The sequence below is a fragment of the Papio anubis genome, chromosome 1 (genome assembly GCF_008728515.1).
Source record: "Papio anubis isolate 15944 chromosome 1, Panubis1.0, whole genome shotgun sequence".
Taxonomy (NCBI): Eukaryota; Metazoa; Chordata; class Mammalia; order Primates; family Cercopithecidae; genus Papio; species Papio anubis.
Window position 1 is genome coordinate 136,366,970 of NC_044976.1, and position 19,364 is coordinate 136,386,333.

General features: G+C 38.7%; 1 protein-coding gene across 24 annotated transcripts in view; it reads left to right on the forward strand.

Moving 5' to 3' along the window:
- The window catches only part of ENAH (ENAH actin regulator), a 154,849-nt gene that overhangs the window by 118,340 nt on the left and 17,145 nt on the right, over window positions 1-19,364 (forward strand). For 15 of the 24 annotated variants that reach the window (XM_031655326.1, XM_031655340.1, XM_031655305.1 and 12 more), the window contains 7 exons: window positions 47-131; window positions 11,017-11,348; window positions 12,558-13,352; window positions 15,366-15,670; window positions 17,250-17,395; window positions 17,552-17,609; window positions 18,724-18,772. In XM_031655326.1, the coding sequence (XP_031511186.1) occupies window positions 47-131; window positions 11,017-11,348; window positions 12,558-13,352; window positions 15,366-15,670; window positions 17,250-17,395; window positions 17,552-17,609; window positions 18,724-18,772 (1,770 nt within the window). Of the gene's footprint in view, window positions 1-46; window positions 132-5,926; window positions 6,252-11,016; window positions 11,349-12,557; window positions 13,353-15,365; window positions 15,671-17,249; window positions 17,396-17,551; window positions 17,610-18,723; window positions 18,773-19,364 lie in introns of those variants that run through there. The other 9 variants (XM_031655348.1, XM_031655355.1, XM_031655356.1 and 6 more) reach the window with 3 other exon arrangements.

Here is a 19,364-nt window from a genome sequence, read left to right on the forward strand (position 1 = left end):
TAGATATGAAGATAATGTTCATCTGTAATGTTTTTTCCCTCTGTAGGGCCAACATTGCCTAGACAAAACTCACAACTACCTGCTCAAGTTCAAAATGGCCCATCCCAAGAAGAATTGGAAATTCAAAGAAGGTAAATTTGCAAGTTATTGTTTGTGCTTTTTCTTCATGCTTCAGAAGACAAAACTGAATATCCTGTGTTTAAGTCTTGTCAGCTGTTTAAGAGTCACAACTTTTATTCTTATATTAGTAAGTTTTGCAACTATCATTAATAAGTTACCAGATACTTGTTATGCTGGACATGAGATGTTATAAAATTTCATACCTGTTTTGTTTTTTTTTTTTGTAAAAATTCTACTCAAGGTACGTTGAAAATATTGTAAATACACTTAACAGAATTCAAAATGTTTTATGGTTCAAGAAGTCTTACTTTTGTAATTATAAAGTTATCTGTGACTACTGTGGTTTTCATGTGACGAATTTAACTAAAAAGTTGAAAATAGTGTTGGCTGTTTCTGTAACACATTTATCTTCAGATATTACTATAGGGTTTTGTAGTAGAATACAAAATCATTCTCTGCTGGGCAGCATTCTTCCATGACTGGGAGTTCTCTGAAAGTGGGCAGAGTAAGTAGGCTGACAGGCTAACCTTTGGAGTACCAGGATGGGGAGCAGGCAGGCCTCAGAACCGCACAAATGCTGAGCTACTTAAAGCTCCACCGGAAGCCCCAATTCATCTGAGGCAGCTTCTTCAGTTTCTTTAAAGAATAGTCTTCCGTGGTAAATGCCATTCCATCCATTGAGCTGGGGTTGGGGAGGACAGGGGAGGAGCTGGTACATACAGCTGTTCTGCGGACAGTGTGTATACTTATTAATCAGCTTGATTATTGTGGCACTGCTCATTCCCGTTCTCTCTACTTGTTAATCTCAAGTTAGATCTTCCCCAGGTTCCTCTTCCCATGTCTGCTTTGACCGTCTTCAGTATGTGTTCTGGGTTATGGATGCCTCCACTGCTCCATTTATTTAGGTCACAGGCATTGTTTGTTCTAAATGCTTAAGTTATATTGGGAAGGGGGAGGGAGTGGAGGGAACAAAAAGCCTTAAACTCATCAGACAATAAACATGACATGATATGCTTGAAGATGGTAAATGCTATGGGGAAAAATGGAACAGAGTAAAGAGGATTTTATGTTGTGGAGGGGCAGAGGGAAGTGCTGGTTGTAATTTTATTTTATTTTTCCATCCATTACTTATTAGTCTCAGTACTTGTGGGTTTAAATAGATTGGTCAGGGTAGTAGATCTCATTGAGATGAAAAGAAGGAATTAACCAAGCAGATATCTATGTAAATGCATTCTATGCAGAGGCCTTAAGGAAGGATGGTGCTTGTGTGTACAAGGGAAAACAAGGAGGCCGTGGAGGCTGGAGCAGAAGAGAGTATTAGGAGATGAGGTCAAAGGCGTAATAGAGGTCAGATCATGCAGGACCTTGCAGGCTACTGTGAAGAATTTAACCTTTACTCTGAGAGAAAGGAGAATCACCGTACAGTTTTGAACATAGGCATGATCTGACTTAAAATTTTAGCAGAATCAGTGAGGCTGCTCTGTTGAGCCTACACTATTGAGAGACGACTTGAGGCAGGTACAGGGTTGTGACAGCAGCTCAACAAGAAAGCCAGTTAAGAGACTTTTGCAGTGAACTAGGCAGGAGATAATGGTGGCTTCCACCAGGTAATAGAAGTGGGTGTTGAGAAGTCAGATCCTTATATGTCTTGGTGGATTGTATGGTGGGGTATGAGGGAAGGAGAGGGGTTGAGGTTTTTAGGCTAAGCTAGTGGGAAGGATGGAGTTGCCATTAATAGTTGAGAAAGACTGTGGAGCACGCCTTGTTGGGGGATGTCAGAGATGAATTTTGAGGATGTTAGGTTCAGGTTTTTACTGGACATCTAAGTAGAGATGTTGAATATTAATCTCTAGGAGACTAGGGAAGAATTCTAAACATATAACTCTTTCCTACCCTTTCTGTCTTCTAGAAATCTCATGATAAATTTGTCCTACTAATGACCACCACCTTCAGTTTTCTACTTGGTCATGGATTTATTTAAATGCATTTTAATGATGTTTCTGGAATTTTAGTAGAATTTTGGGGAAGATTACAGGACTGCTCAATCTACCAACCTGAATAAGGGTCCAGACACTCCTGTCTTCTCATCTCCCTGCTCAGCATTCCTTATGGCTGCCTCTCCTCGCATCCAGTTTACTTCTTTGGCCTGGCATTTAGGAACTCACCCCGTGTTTGTGTTTCACCCCTCATGACTGTCTCTGTGTACACCATACTCATCTTTCCCTCTGTATTTGTGTGTGGCATTCACCTCTTCTGATATGTTCTTCTCATATCCTTTCTACATTGTCATTTTCTGTAAACTCTTTTCCAGGCATACTGATGTTCTTCTTTTCTGAATTCCTGTAACTTAATCACACAATATTTTGTATTTTCTTCCTAATTGTTTATTTTACATTTGAGTATTACCTCTGCAGTGAACATTATGGGCTAATTTGAGAGTAGAAATCTCAATAAAATTTCTAATAAAAAGTCAAGAAATTTCTGGTACTGAATTAATTCATATGCAGGTTTTGGGGTATAAGACAGAAAATATATGTTTGACCTTTAATGTAGTAATTTTCTTCACTTTTGCCTAATTTTTCCCCCACTCTAAACCATGGTTTGGAGGAGAAATTATTGACGTTTAGCTGGTAAACGGCCTTTTAGAGACTTCCCAGGTGCTAGGGAAGGCATTACCTAGGAAGGTTGTTGAGTTGATTAAGATAACATACTCTTTTCTTGCTGCCTAGGATTTTCTGTGTTTTTTGGGAGTTGGTGGGAGGTTCATGGAGGAGGTGCTCTTTGAGCTGTGCCTAAAGAGGCAATAAAGTAGGAGTTTCCAGTCATAGAAGGGAAAAGCATTCCAGGAAGAAAGAGTAGGCGTGTAAAGGCAAGGAGATGCAAACACACATGCAATGTGAGTACGCTTCCTCCTTTCCCTTCCAGGACCAATGGTATGGTTAGATGAGGTTGTGTCCACCTTGTAAGGGCCTTACATACTGTGCTAAGAAATTGCTTTTTAAAACTCTTTTCCTGAATTTGTGATATACTAAAAAAGCATCTTGCTTTCTATCACTTTAGTAAATTTCAAATTATAAGAAAGGTATTTGTCATTTTTCTTTGACATATATCCCATACAATCTGTTTTTGCCTGTGGTTAAACTATACTTGGAAAAAGATACTACAAAACTCTAAAATATATACTAAATATTTATATAGACGCTTAGTACTGGTTTTCACTTTCTTTCAGCTGATAGTAGTGCATGACTGGATCCGGTTGTGTAGACTAGCAAATGGGAAGGATGTATAGCACAATCTAGTGTGAAGTTTGGTTCCCAGTAGAAATTATATTTCCAAAATTTATTTCGTGTGGTTATTTATATAAAAATCATTTTTTAAAACTTGATTTAATCTTCAGAGGCACAATAAAATACCCTCAGGCCAACTTTATACTTCATAAACTGAGTGAAATTGTCCGTTAACTTCGGCTGTTTAACTGGCCTTTTTCTATACTATTACTGGAATGTGTAATGAGAAACATCAGTTTGCATTATAAATTCACAGCTGTGAGGATGTGGGTGAGGTGCCAAATGAAAAGAGGAATTAGGTGAAAGTTGGCCAACTTGGTTTCTTTCCCTTGCTCAGCTCCTAGATACTGGTAGCCAGACTTGTAGAGCCCAGCAAGAAACTAAGATTCCTCTTTGGGAAAATTGCCATGGCCAAGAGAAGACAGAGATGTTGACACTCATCCTTGCCAGTGAAGCTTATTTACTTAAGGGCCTCTGATAATTTTGGTGCTACTTATAAATATGAACAGACAGCCAAGGATCATCAAACCTTTCAGGCCAACTTCTATAAAAGAAAGACCAAAACAGAGTTGAAATTGTATGAAACAGATGCAATGCAGGGAGCAGAAGAAAACCTAAAAATATACTGCATGCAATAGCTTCAGAGAACCAGGAGAGTATATTTCATTGATGAAATAAAAATTGATAGTTATTTTAAATGGATCACTCAGAGAACAAGAAAGTAAACTTGGAAACTTTTTTTAAAAACTACCTACCTTTTTTTTTTTTTTTTTTTTTTTTTTGAGAAATAGAAGAGCCGGCGCACTGTGGCTCATGCCTATAATCCCAGCACTTTGGGAGGCTGAGGCGGGCAGATCATGAGGTCAGGAGTTCCAAAGACCAACCTGGCCAATATGGTCAAACCCGGTCTCTACTAAAAATGCAAAAATTAGCCAGGCCTGGTGGCACGCACCTATAGTTCCAGCCACTTGAGAGGCTGAGACAGAAGAATTGCTTGAACCTGGGAGGTGGAAGTTGCATTTAGCTGAGTTCATGCCATTGCACCTTAGCCTGGCGACAGAGTGAAATTCCATCTCAAAAAAATAAATAAATAAATAAATAAATAAATAAATAAATAAATGTAAGTTTTGAGAACTAAGGTTGAGGAATTTATTCTCTGAAAATAGTCCTAAAACTAAGAGGTGGCATATGAGAAAGAAAGTAAAGTAAGAAGAACAGATTAGAAGGTTCAGCATCCAAATAATAGAAGTTCTGTTATTATTTGGGGAGTGGGGAGGAGAACAAAAACATGAAGAAATTGAATTTGCAAATAAATAACAAGAAAATTTGCTGGAACTCATTGATCATCTAGATCAAAGGTCCGCAAACTTTTTCTGGGAAGGGCCAGGCAGTAAACATTTTAGGCTTTGTGGCCCATCTGTGTCATTTGCTAGACCCTTCCTTTGTAGCTCACCATAGACAACATGGAAATAAATGGGTGTAGCCAGATTTGACCCTAGGGCTGTATACAGTTTGCTAGCTTCTGGTCTAGGTCAAAAAAGCCTGCCAAAAATCCAGCCCAGTAACTGGGAAAAATACAAAGACCTCCCACCAAGGCCTCTCACTGTGGAATTTTAGAATGTCCTGGAATAAGTAAGATTTCAAATGCTTGGTAAGGGGTGGTGGGAGCGACTAAGGTGTGGGGGAGCTTCAAAATCCTGAGAGAATCTCTATCCTGAGAGGAGATCTCTTCTGCACAACTTCCTAAGAAGCTATTGGAAGATGTATTCCGTTAAGATGAAAGAGTGAAGCAAGAATGATGAACCCATGACAGCATCGAGGAGATAAGAAATCCACCTTAGGAAAGAGATGGGCAATTCCCAGCTCGACTAAGGTGAAATCAAAACCTAGGGAGCAGTTGCCAGTTGGTGCCAGGAGGGCTGAAGGCTCCGGACGGGGTGTTTCTGAGGGAAAGCAAAACAAAAGAATAGAAAAACCTGACTATGGTTCTGCTATGTTGAACTATGTTGATTGGGATTACAGTTCTAATGGAGAGTCTGGGGTGAAGTAGGGATAGGTATATAGAAAAAGAATCAAATAAAAAAAGTACTACTTTGTAGCACTAGAGTAAGAAAGAAATTGTTCTAGAAAGTAAGTGTGATCAGCAGCGAATTATGTGATACGTGAATATTGGTGTATCCAAAGTGGTGTTATGAGTTTATTGGAAAAATGGAGAAGAAAAAGTTTTGGGGGGCTAGGGATGTAGGAATTAAATCATTTGTATAGTAGGAAGTCAGTAGATAACATCTAAATATGAAAAATCTGAAAGTAATAGTTCTAAATGAATTACTGTATTTAGAAACGAGGTAAGTACCAGAGTATTGAAAATAATTGCTTCTGGGGAGCAAAATCAGAAGTGGTGAGCGTTAGTAAGATTACTGTTTTGTTATAAGTCTTATAATTTGGCTTTATAAGTTATATATTACTACTGTTATGTTTAAGTTTTATTTTTAATAGAGTCAGTAGAATAAATGTCTAAGTGTTAGTTCTTTTTAGTCCAATACCCTTTATTATTATATCATTATTAAATAGTTTTTGGTTCCTGCTCATATAATTAATATTTGACTTGGCCATGATGAGAAAACATATTCTAAGAAACATGAGTCAGTCCTATGTTAGTCTCCACATAGAAACTTAATATAGTTAATATCTATAAATAGTTCACAAATCACCAGTACTACCTGAAAGTTATAAAAGGGGAATAATAATTGTGGCACAGAACTGAGCAGTTGGAGCAATGAGAGTGTATAGCCCTCCTATTGGCCTTCAGAGGCAGGATGGACCGAAAGTTGACCGCCTTCTCTTGTGAGTATCAGCTCTTGTGTCAGCAGCTTTGTAATATTAAAACTTAGCTATCTGATTACATTTTATCCATTTTTTATTTGTTTACTGATAGTGAAGTGAAATGCCCATGTTATACAATCAAACCATATCTGTGTAATTTTATTTTCTGAGAAATGTCAATAATAACAGTGTTACTAAATGTTAACAACTCAGAACCATTTTTCCTAGACTGTTCCTACTTCATTTTGTTAAAATTGAAATCACTCTTATTTACCTAGTAACACTATTCATTACAGGTAAAGCTGGGTGAAATGTATTTTGAACTGATGTTACTTACATTTTACTTATTTCAAGAAATGTCTTTGAGTCAACATAAACGAAATAATGAATATATATTTAAATCTCAGTGTGGGCTGGTGCTTTGTGCATCTATTTACATTTGGGGATAGCTGTTTTGGAGAGAAATAGGTATTTGGGTGGTGGGAGGAACTGTGATTTTTTTAAATGCTTAAAAATAATACTGGTCATTTGCACTATAATTGTTTCTGAATAAAATTTGTATTCTCAGAAACTTTCAAATTATTGTAGAATATACAGGCCTAGCTTAAAAGAAAAATTAAAGTAGTCTGTCAGGATTTTTCCTTGGTTCAGAATTAAGGCACTCGTTCTTTGAAAAAAGTCCTCAGACGATTCTATTAATGACTGAAGAAAACAGTTGGAGAGAGAACTCTAGGAAGAGGAGCCATGAGCATTTCCAGTGTGTGAATTGGCAGCAATAATTCTGAGGAAAAGCAAAGTTTATAAATTTGGAAACTCCTCCTAGAAAGCTACACAAATGTCTCGCGTTAGAGGTCAAAACATGAGAGTCAAATTTATAAACCATCCAATTTAGGTGGGAATTATTCATGCCACACAAGATTCGGAAGCCAGAGATACTCTGCTTGAATCACTATTTTGGGAAATCCATTTAGATGGGCATCTTTTCAGCAAGCAGGCTAAAAATTAGCTTAAAGTGTTCAACACTTTCTTTTCTTACCTTCAGAACAAGAAAATAGTAAGAATCTCCTGCAGCTATATGAATTGCCTGCTTGAATCATCTGTCTGTGAACTTAGAAATATTCTCCAGCATTGTGCCCTTTTCCTGTATCAGTAGACACTCCTTATCTTTTATAGCCTGAAAACCCTGGAATATGATGACATGTGGAACAAACTTCTTAAGTCAATACACCCTAGCTGTAAACACTGTTATTCAATAATTCTTTCAGATTCATCTCACTCATGCCTGGCCTTCTGCCTGTGACTTAAGCTTACTTTTTGTATGTGTTGAAAGCATTGTGTTGCTTAGAGAAACAGCCATTAACTTGGTAGTTAAAACCTACAACTAAGAACTTGAATGAGAAATGAAATGTAGTCATAGACTACTGTTTGGTTCAGCTGGGAGCAGTATTTACATTATCATGTTAATAAGCCTTGAATATTGATTTTCCATACTGGGAGAAGCATGAGTGTAGTGAGGGAGTTGTAGAAGGCCTCTTCCTGTTAGAAAGTAGATAGCGAAAGCTAAAATGTAAGAAACAGCTACAAAAGTAGGAAATGGGTGGGAGGGTTGGGGCAGTGAACTACTGATTTTTGTTATAAATTTTAAAAACTATGTATTTGTGTTATTTTGATAAAATAGAAGAAGTAACAAATGTTCAAAGATCTAAATCTTAGATTTTTTCATCATAGATTTCTTGGGACAGCTACTGTGCTCTTATTTTTCTTTAGCTTCTTTATTTAAATTTGTTCTAATTAGAATAATATGTGTGTATCTTTTGCCCTTTGGACCCAACAGATTGCTTAGAGCATTATATTTAAAATGGCCAATAGTTTTTGATACGTGTCGAATGTTTGAAATTTAATACAAGCTCCAGCTTGAGTTTATTAGCTGCAGGTTACTGGAAAAACAACAACAACCAACCCTGACTTTTCTCTGTTTATTATTAAAAACATTCTTTTGAATACATCTGATTTCTTCCCCTCATCCCTGCAGGAATATTGTTATCCCTCAAAAACTTTGGCAGCTAGTGATTTATCAAATAGCATAATGAAGTCAGTACTAGATCCTGAAAATCTCATTTTATTGGTAGCCAATATCTCAAACAACTACTCATAAATAAATAACTACTCATAAACTCAGTTTCCTGTGTTTTTCTCTTGCAGTCATTGTTAAGTGTGGTGGTATGTCCAGGAGAGGCTGTGTGTTTTGTGAGAGCAGTGGGGTTGATGCATTTGTCAAATGGGCCTTTTCTTTTGTTCTGTAGCCAGCTTAGGAAACATGAAGGAGAGAGCTTTTTGGAAAGATCTTACTGGTGTGTTGGTACCTCTGGAAGGAACAAAGGATAGCATGCATGTGCTGTCATTTAGCTCTGTCTCTAACTAGAACCCACACAGTTTCTTAGCCAGTCCAGAAAGTTCCAATTCGAAATTTCCAAATAATAATTATTGTTGTAACCCACATTGAGCGTTCTTATGTTCCAAGTACTTAAAGAGCTTTTTAGGTATTACTTCATTTAATCTTCCCCACAGTGCTATGAAATATATATGTGTAAGATAAAGATACCTTTTTGGGGGCGGGGGGAGACAGGGTTTTACTCTGTCACCCAGGCTGGGGTACAGGGGCACATTGTTAGCTCTTGACAATGTCACAGCCACCTCCATCCCCAGGAGGACAATGTGACAATGTCACAGCCACCTCCATCCCCAGGGTTCAAGTGATCCTCCTGCCTCAGCCTCCCAAGTAGCTGGGATTACAGGCACATACCACCAGGCCCGGCTAATTTTTGTAATTTTAGTAGAGACAGGGTTCCACCATGTTGGCCAGGCTAGTCTCGAACTCCTGACCTCAGGTGATCCACTGGCCTCGGCCTCCCAAAGTGCTGGGATTATAGGCATGAGCCACCATGCCTGGCAAAGATAACTTTTTTTTAGGGAAAGTTAATTGACACTTTTCCTAAAGACGATTTGGAACCATGTGTCAAAAATCTTAAATTCATACCTTTTCACCTAGCAAAATTTGTGTCCTTATTGATCCTATAGAAACAGAAAAAGATTCAAAGATGAAGACAAATGTTGTTGCAGTATTGCCAATAGTGTTAGGATAACTTAATATCCTACTATAGGAGATTGCTTAGACTCTGGACAGCTAAACAATATAATATTATTATGCACTCATGGCAAATAAAGATGCTGAACTAAGTGCCTTAGGATAACTCTCTCTCTCTCTCTCTCTCTCTCTCTCTCTCTCTCTCTCTCTCTGTGTGTGTGTGCGTGTGTGTGTGTGTGATTCCAGTCAAGAGTTGTACACACAGGCACATCCTCATCCTAGATAGCCTCAATTTTACTAGCTTATGTCTCCTTCCTTCCTTCCCTTCTTTTTTTCCTTCTTCCCTTCCTCCTTTTCTTTCATTGTTTTTTGAGACAAGGTCTCGTTCTGTTGCCTGGGGCTGATGAGTGGTGATGCAATCTTAGCTTACTATAGCCTCAGACTCCTAGGCCCAAGCAATCCTTCTCCCTCAGCCTCCCAAGTAGCTGGGAACACAGGTGCATGCCACCATGCCTGGCTGATTTTAAATTTTTTTGTAGAGATGGGTCTTGCTTCATTGCCCAGGCCCATCTTGAACTCTTGGCCTCAAACAGTCCTCCCACCTCAGCCTCCCAAAGTGCTAGGATTACTGGCCTGAGCCACTTCACCCAGACCAACTTTCACAATATATTAAGTGAGAGAAAGGAAAGCAGATTTCACAGTAGCGGGAAATGATCACATTTTATTACGTTTTTAAAGTTTATGTGTGTATTTTTACACGAGGGAAAGTCTGTCGGGGGAGGGTGTGTGTGTGTGTGTGTGTGTATGTATGTGTATACGTAGACGTGTGTATCTTTATATACATATGTTGATGATAGTTGCCTCTGGATATGAGATTTTAATCATTTAAAGTTTATTTCTTCTTTCTTGACTCTTTTTCATTCAGTAAACTTTTTTTTTTTTTTTTTTTTTTTTGAGATGGAGTCTCACTCTGTCACCCAGGCGGGAGTGCAGTGGCACAATCTCAGCTCACTGCAGCCTCTGCCTCCTAGGTTCAAGCGATTCTTCTACCTCAGCCTCCCAAGTAGCTGGGATTATAGGCGCACGCCACCACACCTGGCTAATTTTTTATATTTTTGGTAGAGATGGGGTTTCCCCATATTGGCCAGGACATCCTGATCTTGAATTCCTGACCTCAGGTCATCCACCCGTCTCGGCCTCCCAAAGTGCTGGGATTAGAGGTGTGAGTCACCGCACCCGACCCATTCAGTAAATATTTATTGAGCTACTGCTGTGGCCAACCATTGTATTTTCTGAAATGATAATTGTTATTTGTACAGTTAAATTTGATGTCAAGAAGGATATTACAATTTTACAAAGTTTTTCATTAAATGATTAAAATAATGACTTGGTTATTAAAGTGGTATGTTATTTGGAAAATTCATTTACTTGCAACAGTACTCATGAAAAGTACAGAATAAAATGAAATGTTAGTGTAATGTGCTGAAGCATTCAGCCAGTATGATGCTAATAGGAGAAATGATTTTTATTTGTATGCAACAGTCTCTATCCAAGGTAGTCTTCATGTGGGAGGAGAGATGTTTCCATGCTCTACATTGCTTTTATTTGACTCAGAAATAAAGTTTACATAGGTGAAAAGAATCACTTTTTCATGATGAGTAGCCGTAGATGCATGTTTTTACCTTTTTTTTTTTTCCCCAGACAACTGCAAGAACAGCAACGGCAAAAGGAGCTGGAGCGGGAAAGGCTGGAGCGAGAAAGAATGGAAAGAGAAAGGTTGGAGAGAGAGAGGTTAGAAAGGGAAAGGCTGGAGAGGGAGCGACTGGAACAAGAACAGCTGGAGAGAGAGAGACAAGAACGGGAACGGCAGGAACGCCTGGAGCGGCAGGAACGCCTAGATCGGGAGAGGCAAGAAAGACAAGAACGAGAGAGGCTAGAGAGACTGGAACGGGAGCGGCAAGAAAGGGAGCGACAAGAACAGTTAGAAAGGGAACAGCTGGAATGGGAGAGAGAGCGCAGAATATCAAGTGCTGGTAAGAAGTTTACAAACTCTTCTGTGTTCTTGTATCTGAGCTTGGATGATGTCTCTTGTGCAGTCATGTGTTAAAATATTTCACATTTGAGATGTTTGGGATTAAGCCATACAATTTGAAATTATGAAAAATATGTAGCAATTACTACTTTAACATTTTCTTTTTATTTCTCTCTGTATTGCTTTTATTGCTTGGAGACTTAAAGAAAGCTCTTGGAAATTTTTATTCTGCCATTCTAATTCTTCTGACTCCCTATAAATTGGCTATAAAGTGTAAGTGTGTTTTTATGGGAAATTTTTTATACTGGATGAACTTCAAATATATTTCCCTCATGAGATCACTTAAATTGTCTCAAATACTATAGTACTATAGTACCATTCAGCAAGAAATTTGCTTGATTACATTCTAAAGATTTTGGAGGAAGAATTATTTTAGAGAAATATTCTCTAAAACTGACTAGTTATTTAAATATACTTTCTAGTATTACGAAAAATTAGTGAAAATTATGAAATCTGATGGAATTTACTGAAAGACATAAGGGTTAATATATGGCTGAAAGTTTGAGATATTTTAACATTTATTAAAATTAACATTCATTATAGGATTTAAGAATACTCCTTACGGCCTATATAAAAAGTCTCAATGTGGTTTGATTAAATAGTGGTTGGTTGGTTGGTTTATTAAGTTAATTTATGTATTTTTAGCTACCTAATTATTTTCTGGAGTTATGACCAACAAAACAAAACTTTTCCACAAGTAAACATTGAGTAGGAGGTTTCTCACCCTTCATATTAAATGTTTTACCAACTTTACTAGTTTTGCTATTTGTTGTTTTTTAAAAAAACACTAAATTTATTCTTCTGTTTATGGTCCTATTGTGATTTTAATGTCCTTTTTCTTGTCTAAATAAAAATTAAGACTAATACTAGCTTTTTCTTGTAAAAGAAATTAGTCAATTAAATTTGTTAATCCACTTATTAGATAAAAAGGAAACTTATTTCATCCCCTTCTGAATCTCAAAATGTATTTACAAGTTAAAATATTCTTGGGTGAAAATAGTTATTTGCATTTGTGCCTAATTCTCTGATACTAACTGTAGTCTACATTTATACATTGTGTCTGAATGCTGGTTTTGTGGCTTCACTAGCTCCCTTTTTCTCTCTCCTTTTTTATCCTGTCTTTTGCTGCTGCTTTCCACCTTCTGTCCAGCTCCATCTTCAGACAGCTCCCTGTATAACGCTCCACTTCCTGAGTATTCCAGTTGCCAGCCTCCTTCAGCACCTCCTCCATCATACGCTAAAGTCATCTCAGCTCCAGTGTCAGATGCCACTCCTGATTATGCTGTAGTGACTGCTTTGCCACCTACTTCCACACCCCCTACACCACCACTGCGACACTCAGCGACACGTTTTGCAACATCTTTAGGTTCAGCCTTCCACCCTGTTCTTCCCCATTACGCTACAGTTCCTCGTCCTCTGAACAAAAACTCTCGACCTTCTTCTCCTGTGAACACACCCTCTTCTCAGCCTCCAGCTACGAAGCCCTGTGCCTGGTCTACTTCCAATTTTTCGCCCCTCCCTCCATCTCCTCCAATAATGATTAGCAGCCCCCCAGGCAAAGCTACTGGTCCAAGGCCTGTCCTCCCTGTTTGTGTTTCTTCTCCTGTGCCCCAAATGCCTCCATCACCGACAGCACCCAATGGGCTGGTTGACTCTGTAACATATCCAGTGTCTCCACCGCCTACCTCAGGGCCAGCAGCTCCTCCGCCGCCGCCTCCACTGCCTTCCCTCGCTTCACTCTCACACTGTGGATCTCAAGCTTCTCCTCCTCCAAGCACCCCTATTGCCTCAACTCCCTCATCCAAGCCTAGTGTTCTCCCTTCTCCCTCTGCAGCTGCCCCTGCCTCTGTTGAGACTCCTCTAAACTCTGTGCTGGGAGACTCTTCTGCTTCTGAGCCAGGCTTGCAGGCAGCCTCTCAGCCGGCCGAGACTCCAGCCCAACAGGGTAAGGCTTTCGTTATTGCTACTAACAGCTAATCACTTGAAAATGTTATATAGCAGCAACTTTAATTACCTGAATGGATGAGTAGGATGGTTTTGATCCTTGAACATTTATATGCCAATGCCATGTTTTGTTTTTTTTTATTAAAAAAATTAAAGTAGAAAAATGTTTTTCCTGTTGGATTAATTGCATTTGGATGAACTTCCATATTGAATTAGGTTTTGATATCTTTTATAGTATCACAGTTAAAGATGTTTTCTAGTATTTAAGAGCCCTCATAATACATTTCTTTATTTTTTTCTTTTTCCTATTCTTTTTTTTTTTTGAGACACGGTCTTGTGTTGCGCAGGCTGGAGTATAGTGGCATGATCTCAGCTCACTGCAACCTCTGCCTCCTGGGTTGCAGCAATTCTCCTGCCTCAGCCAACTGAGTAGCTGGGGTTACAGGCACATGCCACCACGCCCAGGTGATTTTTGTATTTTTAGTAGAGACGGGGTTTTGTCATGTTGGCCAGGCTGGTCTTGAACTCCTGACCTCATGTGATATGCCCCCTTTGGCCTCCCAAAGTTGCTGGCATTATGGGTGTGAGCCACCGCACCCAGCCAATACATTCTTTCACTGGGAAAACTTTGCTTGACACATTGATCTTCCACACAATAAATACATGATCAAAATTTTTTTCCTTTATTTTCTGGGACACTTAGAGAGATATATTTAGTGCCCAACTGTAGTCATTAGGTACATCATCCCAGAGTTTCCTTTGGAGCAATTCTGATCTTGGGCCCTGTTTCCTTCTTGCCTTTCCTATATTAGATGCTCCATGTTGGACTTTCAGGATAGGTGTCACCCTAACCCTTGCAGCATTATGACTTTGCAGGAGGAGTAGAGAGGATGGCAGGCTTGGCATATGCCCTAAAGAGTTCCAAGGTCCAAAATTACAATAAGTAGTGGCTTGAAGGGGTAATTGTTGACTTATCAAATTTGTTTACAAGGTTAGTCAGAATTCTAAGATATTCAGTTTGGTTTCACCGTGACAACAAATGGGCACAGCCAGCCTGACAAAGTGACCTGCTGTACCCTCAGAACTCTTAACAACCCCTACAGAAGGCACAGACTATTTCTAGATGCTTCTTTCAACAATTTATGTTTTCTGCTTGTGTAACGGCTCAAGCTGAAAAAGTTAGCAATTATCACCCAGTGTGCAAAATAGCATTTTATTCATTCTGAAAACACCCCTCTTAAACCTTAACTAAAGAAGCATCTACTATTTCAGTATTCTGTTATTAAATAAATTTTTGTTCACTCCTTTTGTGATTTTATAACATTTGAATATTTCTCTTCTTGGCCCCCATTTTGTGGGATAAAACAACTCTGCTTCAAATCCTATAGTATTTATTTCCGAGCGTTATTTTGAGGTTTTACTTTGTACTAGTAAATTCCTTTACTTCAGTGAATCTTAACCTTGGCTATCCATTGAATTTAAATGTTAAGTATTTTTAAAATACTGAAGCCTGGGACTTACTCCTCCTTCATGTTTTTAATCCAGCCACTTTGACTGTAAACAACTAAATATATGTGTTCACTGTTACTGAATTTACTGTCTCAACACTTAAGGTTAATGTGGATTATTTTGGGTCTGTTACTTCAAGTAGTGCTAACTGCCTTTGTATATACTAGTTTGTGTTTTCAGGGACGCTTACCTCTCTTCCAAATTTTATAAGTATTTATTTTGCTTATTTACCAAATCCCCATGAACAAAAAATCTTAATTAGATGATCTGTTGCATAGTTCTATTACTAAAGCTCTAACATAAAGTAAGTAGTTATATATACTTGGACCTTACATTTCAGTATCTTTCAAAACTGACTGGAATTTTACAAGTATGATAAATTGAACTCATTAAGTAAATACATGAGTCAGTGTAATTTAGCATGGCATTCTGCGTACCTTCCCACATAAAATAATATCACTCAGCTCTATTGTTGATGGTCTTACTTAACATTTCTCTCTCTCAGGCATTGTCTTGGGACCACTTGCACCTCCACCTCCTCCACCACTCCCACCAGGGCCTGCACAGGCTTCAGTAGCACTCCCTCCTCCCCCAGGGCCCCCTCCACCTCCTCCACTCCCATCCACTGGGCCTCCACCGCCCCCTCCTCCCCCTCCTCTCCCTAATCAAGTACCCCCTCCTCCTCCACCACCTCCTGCCCCACCCCTCCCTGCATCTGGATTCTTTTTGGCATCTGTGTCAGAAGACAATCGCCCTTTAACTGGACTTGCAGCTGCAATTGCCGGAGCAAAACTTAGGAAAGTGTCACGGGTAAGTAGCTTTCTGAAATTTTTTTTTTAATATGTCTTATTCTTCCTAAATATCTAAAATGTTGAATTTATTGTATTCTAATTTTATGAACTGTTAGGAACTTCATTTATTTAACAAATTGAAATAATTTAACTGGGCGCAATGGCTTACACCTGTATAATCCCTGCACTTTGAGAGGCTGAGGTGGGCGGATCACCTGAGGTCAGGAGTTAGAGACCAGGCTGGCCAACATGGTGAAACCCTATCTCACTAAAAATACAAAACTTAGCCAGGTGTGTGACACGTGCCTATAATCCCAGCTGTTCAGGAGGCGGAGGCAGGAGAATCACTGGAACCCGGGAGGTAGAGGTTGCAGTGAACCGAGATCGTGCCACTGCACTCCAGCCTGGGTGACAGAGTGAGACTTAGTTTCAAAACATAAAATAAATAAAAAATTAAGAATTGATATAATTAAAATTTTTATAGTAAAGTTGTAAAAATAGTATAAATAATTTCTATAAATGAATCACGTAGGTTCACCCATTAACATTTTACCAGTATTTGCTTTTTTATTCCTTCTTCGGGTATGTTTCCTTCTTTACACATGCATTTTTTTTTTTCTTTTGAGACGGAGTTTCACTCTTGTTATCCAGACTGGAGTGCAGTGGCGCGATCTCAGCTCACTGCAATCTCCACCTCCCAGGTTCAAGCGATTCTGCCTCAGACTCCTGAGTAGCTGGGATCACAGGCGCCAACCACCATGCCCAGCTAATTTTTGTATTTTTAGTAGAGATAGGGTTTCGTGATGTTGACCAGGCTGGTCTTGAAATCCTGACCTCAGGTGATCCACCCGCCTCAGCCTCCCAAAATGCTGGGATTACAGTTGTGAGCCATCGCACCTGGCCTACACATGCACTTTTGTTTGAATGATTTGAGAGTAACTCAGAGACACAATCTTCTATTTTCCTAAGTACCTCAGTGTGAATTTTATAAGAACAAGGACATTTACCTGCATAACCAGTAATATAATTATCAAAATCAGGAAAGTTAACATTGATGGAATACTGTAATCTACAAATGTATTAATATTCAAATTTCATCTATAGTCCAATGACGTCTTTAGTGACAGTGTTTTTCATAGTGCAAGATCATTATTGCATTTAGTTCTAATGTCTCTTTGATCTACTTTATGATAATTCCTCAATCTTTCACAATACTAGCATTTTTGAAGACTGTAGGCAGTTATTTTGCCTGCTATCCTTCAGTTTGGCTTATCTAATTTTTCCTCAAGATTAGATTCAAGTTATGCAGGGGTTGTTTTAGCAGGAATATTATCAAAGCAAAGTTATGCCCTTTTCAGGGCAACACAGGAAGAGACACATGATACTGTTTCATTGCATTCTTGTTGATAGTAGTTTTGATAAACTCTTGTTGGTATATAAAATCAATGCTAAGAATCTATTGGTTCTTAAAGCTTACAAATAATATTTAGGTTTTTAAAAATTAATGCTGATGTTTCCTTCTGTTTTAGATGTAATATATTTATAAAAATATGGTTGTCTAACATAGGAGTTGATTATGTCTGTGTATTCTCATTAAGATGGAGGATGCCTCTTTCCCAAGTGGAGGGAATGCTATTGGTGTGAACTCGGCCTCATCTAAAGCAGATACAGGCCGTGGAAATGGACCCCTTCCTTTAGGGGGTAGTGGTTTAATGGAAGAAATGAGTGCCCTGCTGGCCAGGAGGTAAGGAATTTCATTATAATGGACATGCCCAGAATTGAGAGGATTTTAATTTTATTCCGAATACAACTAACTAGATGCACTTCTTTCCTCATAGAGAAGTGGTTTTTATACTGAATCAGATAATATTTTTAAAAATTGGATTTGCCTTCTTTGTAGGAGAAGAATTGCTGAAAAGGGATCAACAGTAGAAACAGAACAGAAAGAGGACAAAGGTGTAAGTTAATAAAGATAGTCTATCTTAAAATATGGTATTCAAGCACAGCCCATTCAGGAAATAGTGTCAGCATTTATTTAATTTGAACTTAATTAGCTTGAACTTATATTTGCTAATTTTTAACTATTTATGCATGTGAAGTGGCTTGTTTTGACTGTTATTTATAAATTTTAAATGGCAGTCTTAGTAAAATGAGTTGAGTATTTGGAGTTGTGGGAAAAGCATTGAAGTTCAAACCTGTGGAGTTTAATTCTGTTCCTTAAATGAGTGAATGACGGCCGGGCGCGGTGGCTCAAGCCTGTAATCCCAGCACTTTGGGAGGCCGAGGCGGGTGGATCACGAGGTCAGGAGATCGAGACCATCCTGGCTAACATGGTGAAACCCCGTCTCTACTAAAAATACAAAAAAAACTAGCCGGGCGAGGTGGCGGGCGCCTGTAGTCCCAGCTACTGGGAGGCTGAGGCAGGAGAATGGCGTGAACCTGGGAGGCGGAGCTTGCAGTGAGCCGAGATCGCGCCACTGCACTCCAGCCTGGGTGACACAGCGCGAGACTCCGTCTCAAAAAAAAAAAAAAAAAAAAAAAAAAGAGTGAATGACATTTCATTTCCCTTGCATTAACATTTCATTTCCCTTGCATTAATTTAAAAGGAAGGAATTAGCCTAAATTCATATGTTTCCCCTAGGAGCTCGATGGTTATTGGCTGTGCCCCTTAAGAGTGTATCCTTCATGCCCTCCTCCCTGATTCAGCTGGGCACACTCTGCTTTGTCTGTGCTATATATTGGTGTGCAACAAATAATATGTTTCCCTTGCTCCATTTGGCTGCCTTTGATACCATTCCTCAAATCTGTCTCTTGTGTCTGGCTTTGTAGCATTGGCTAGTGAAAGTTCTCAGGGAGAACACATGAGGAAAGGAACTGTGGGGAGGGTTGAAGGGAGGTGATTGAAAACAGGAGAAGAAAGAAGTCTAAGCTGAAATGAAAGGGAGAGAAGACCGATGAAAGAGAAAGTGGGGAGTGGCAGAAAGAATATTAGAAGTGCATGTGTAAAACACTAAATGTATATAGCAGCAGGGGACTGGTAGATGTGATATTAATATGTATCTGTACATTTAGGAAGATTCAGAGCCTGTAACTTCTAAGGCCTCTTCAACAAGTACACCTGGTAAGTTCAAGATAAATATTTTAACCTTTATAAACTTTCTCTGAAAGTATTAATACTCCCCAGTTAAAAATTCCTCCTTTCCCCATGTTTGGACCAAGTGACTAGACACCAGAATGCCAGAGTTCTTTGTTCACACCTGAAAGCATTAATTAACTTTTTTCCTCCTGGAAGCTGCTGTTACTTTCTTGAGGTTACTTACTAAAACAAGGAAAATATTAATGTACTATTAGATGACGAGAAGTATTTTTCATAATTGTTTTCCTAAAGGTAAAAATAAAGTGAGCATGTTAGTTAGTACTGCAGTCTCCCTCAGAACATTCTCAAATTGAGAAGGGTATCCTAGCCATTCATTTGGGTGATATTGATAATTAAGGGAATAAAGTTTCTGATTTGTAAATTTAAAAAGTCTCCTTAAAATTTTGGGGAAGTGTTCTTGAATTCAGTGAAATTTCTGACATTGAGAATTCTTGAGCATCCAGTAAATCACCTAGATTATTAACAAAGTATATTTCACTAGAGGTACTTGATGAGTGCTGTATCCAAGATGAGAATATGAACTCATTACATATTCACAAGTTATTTCTTCATATTT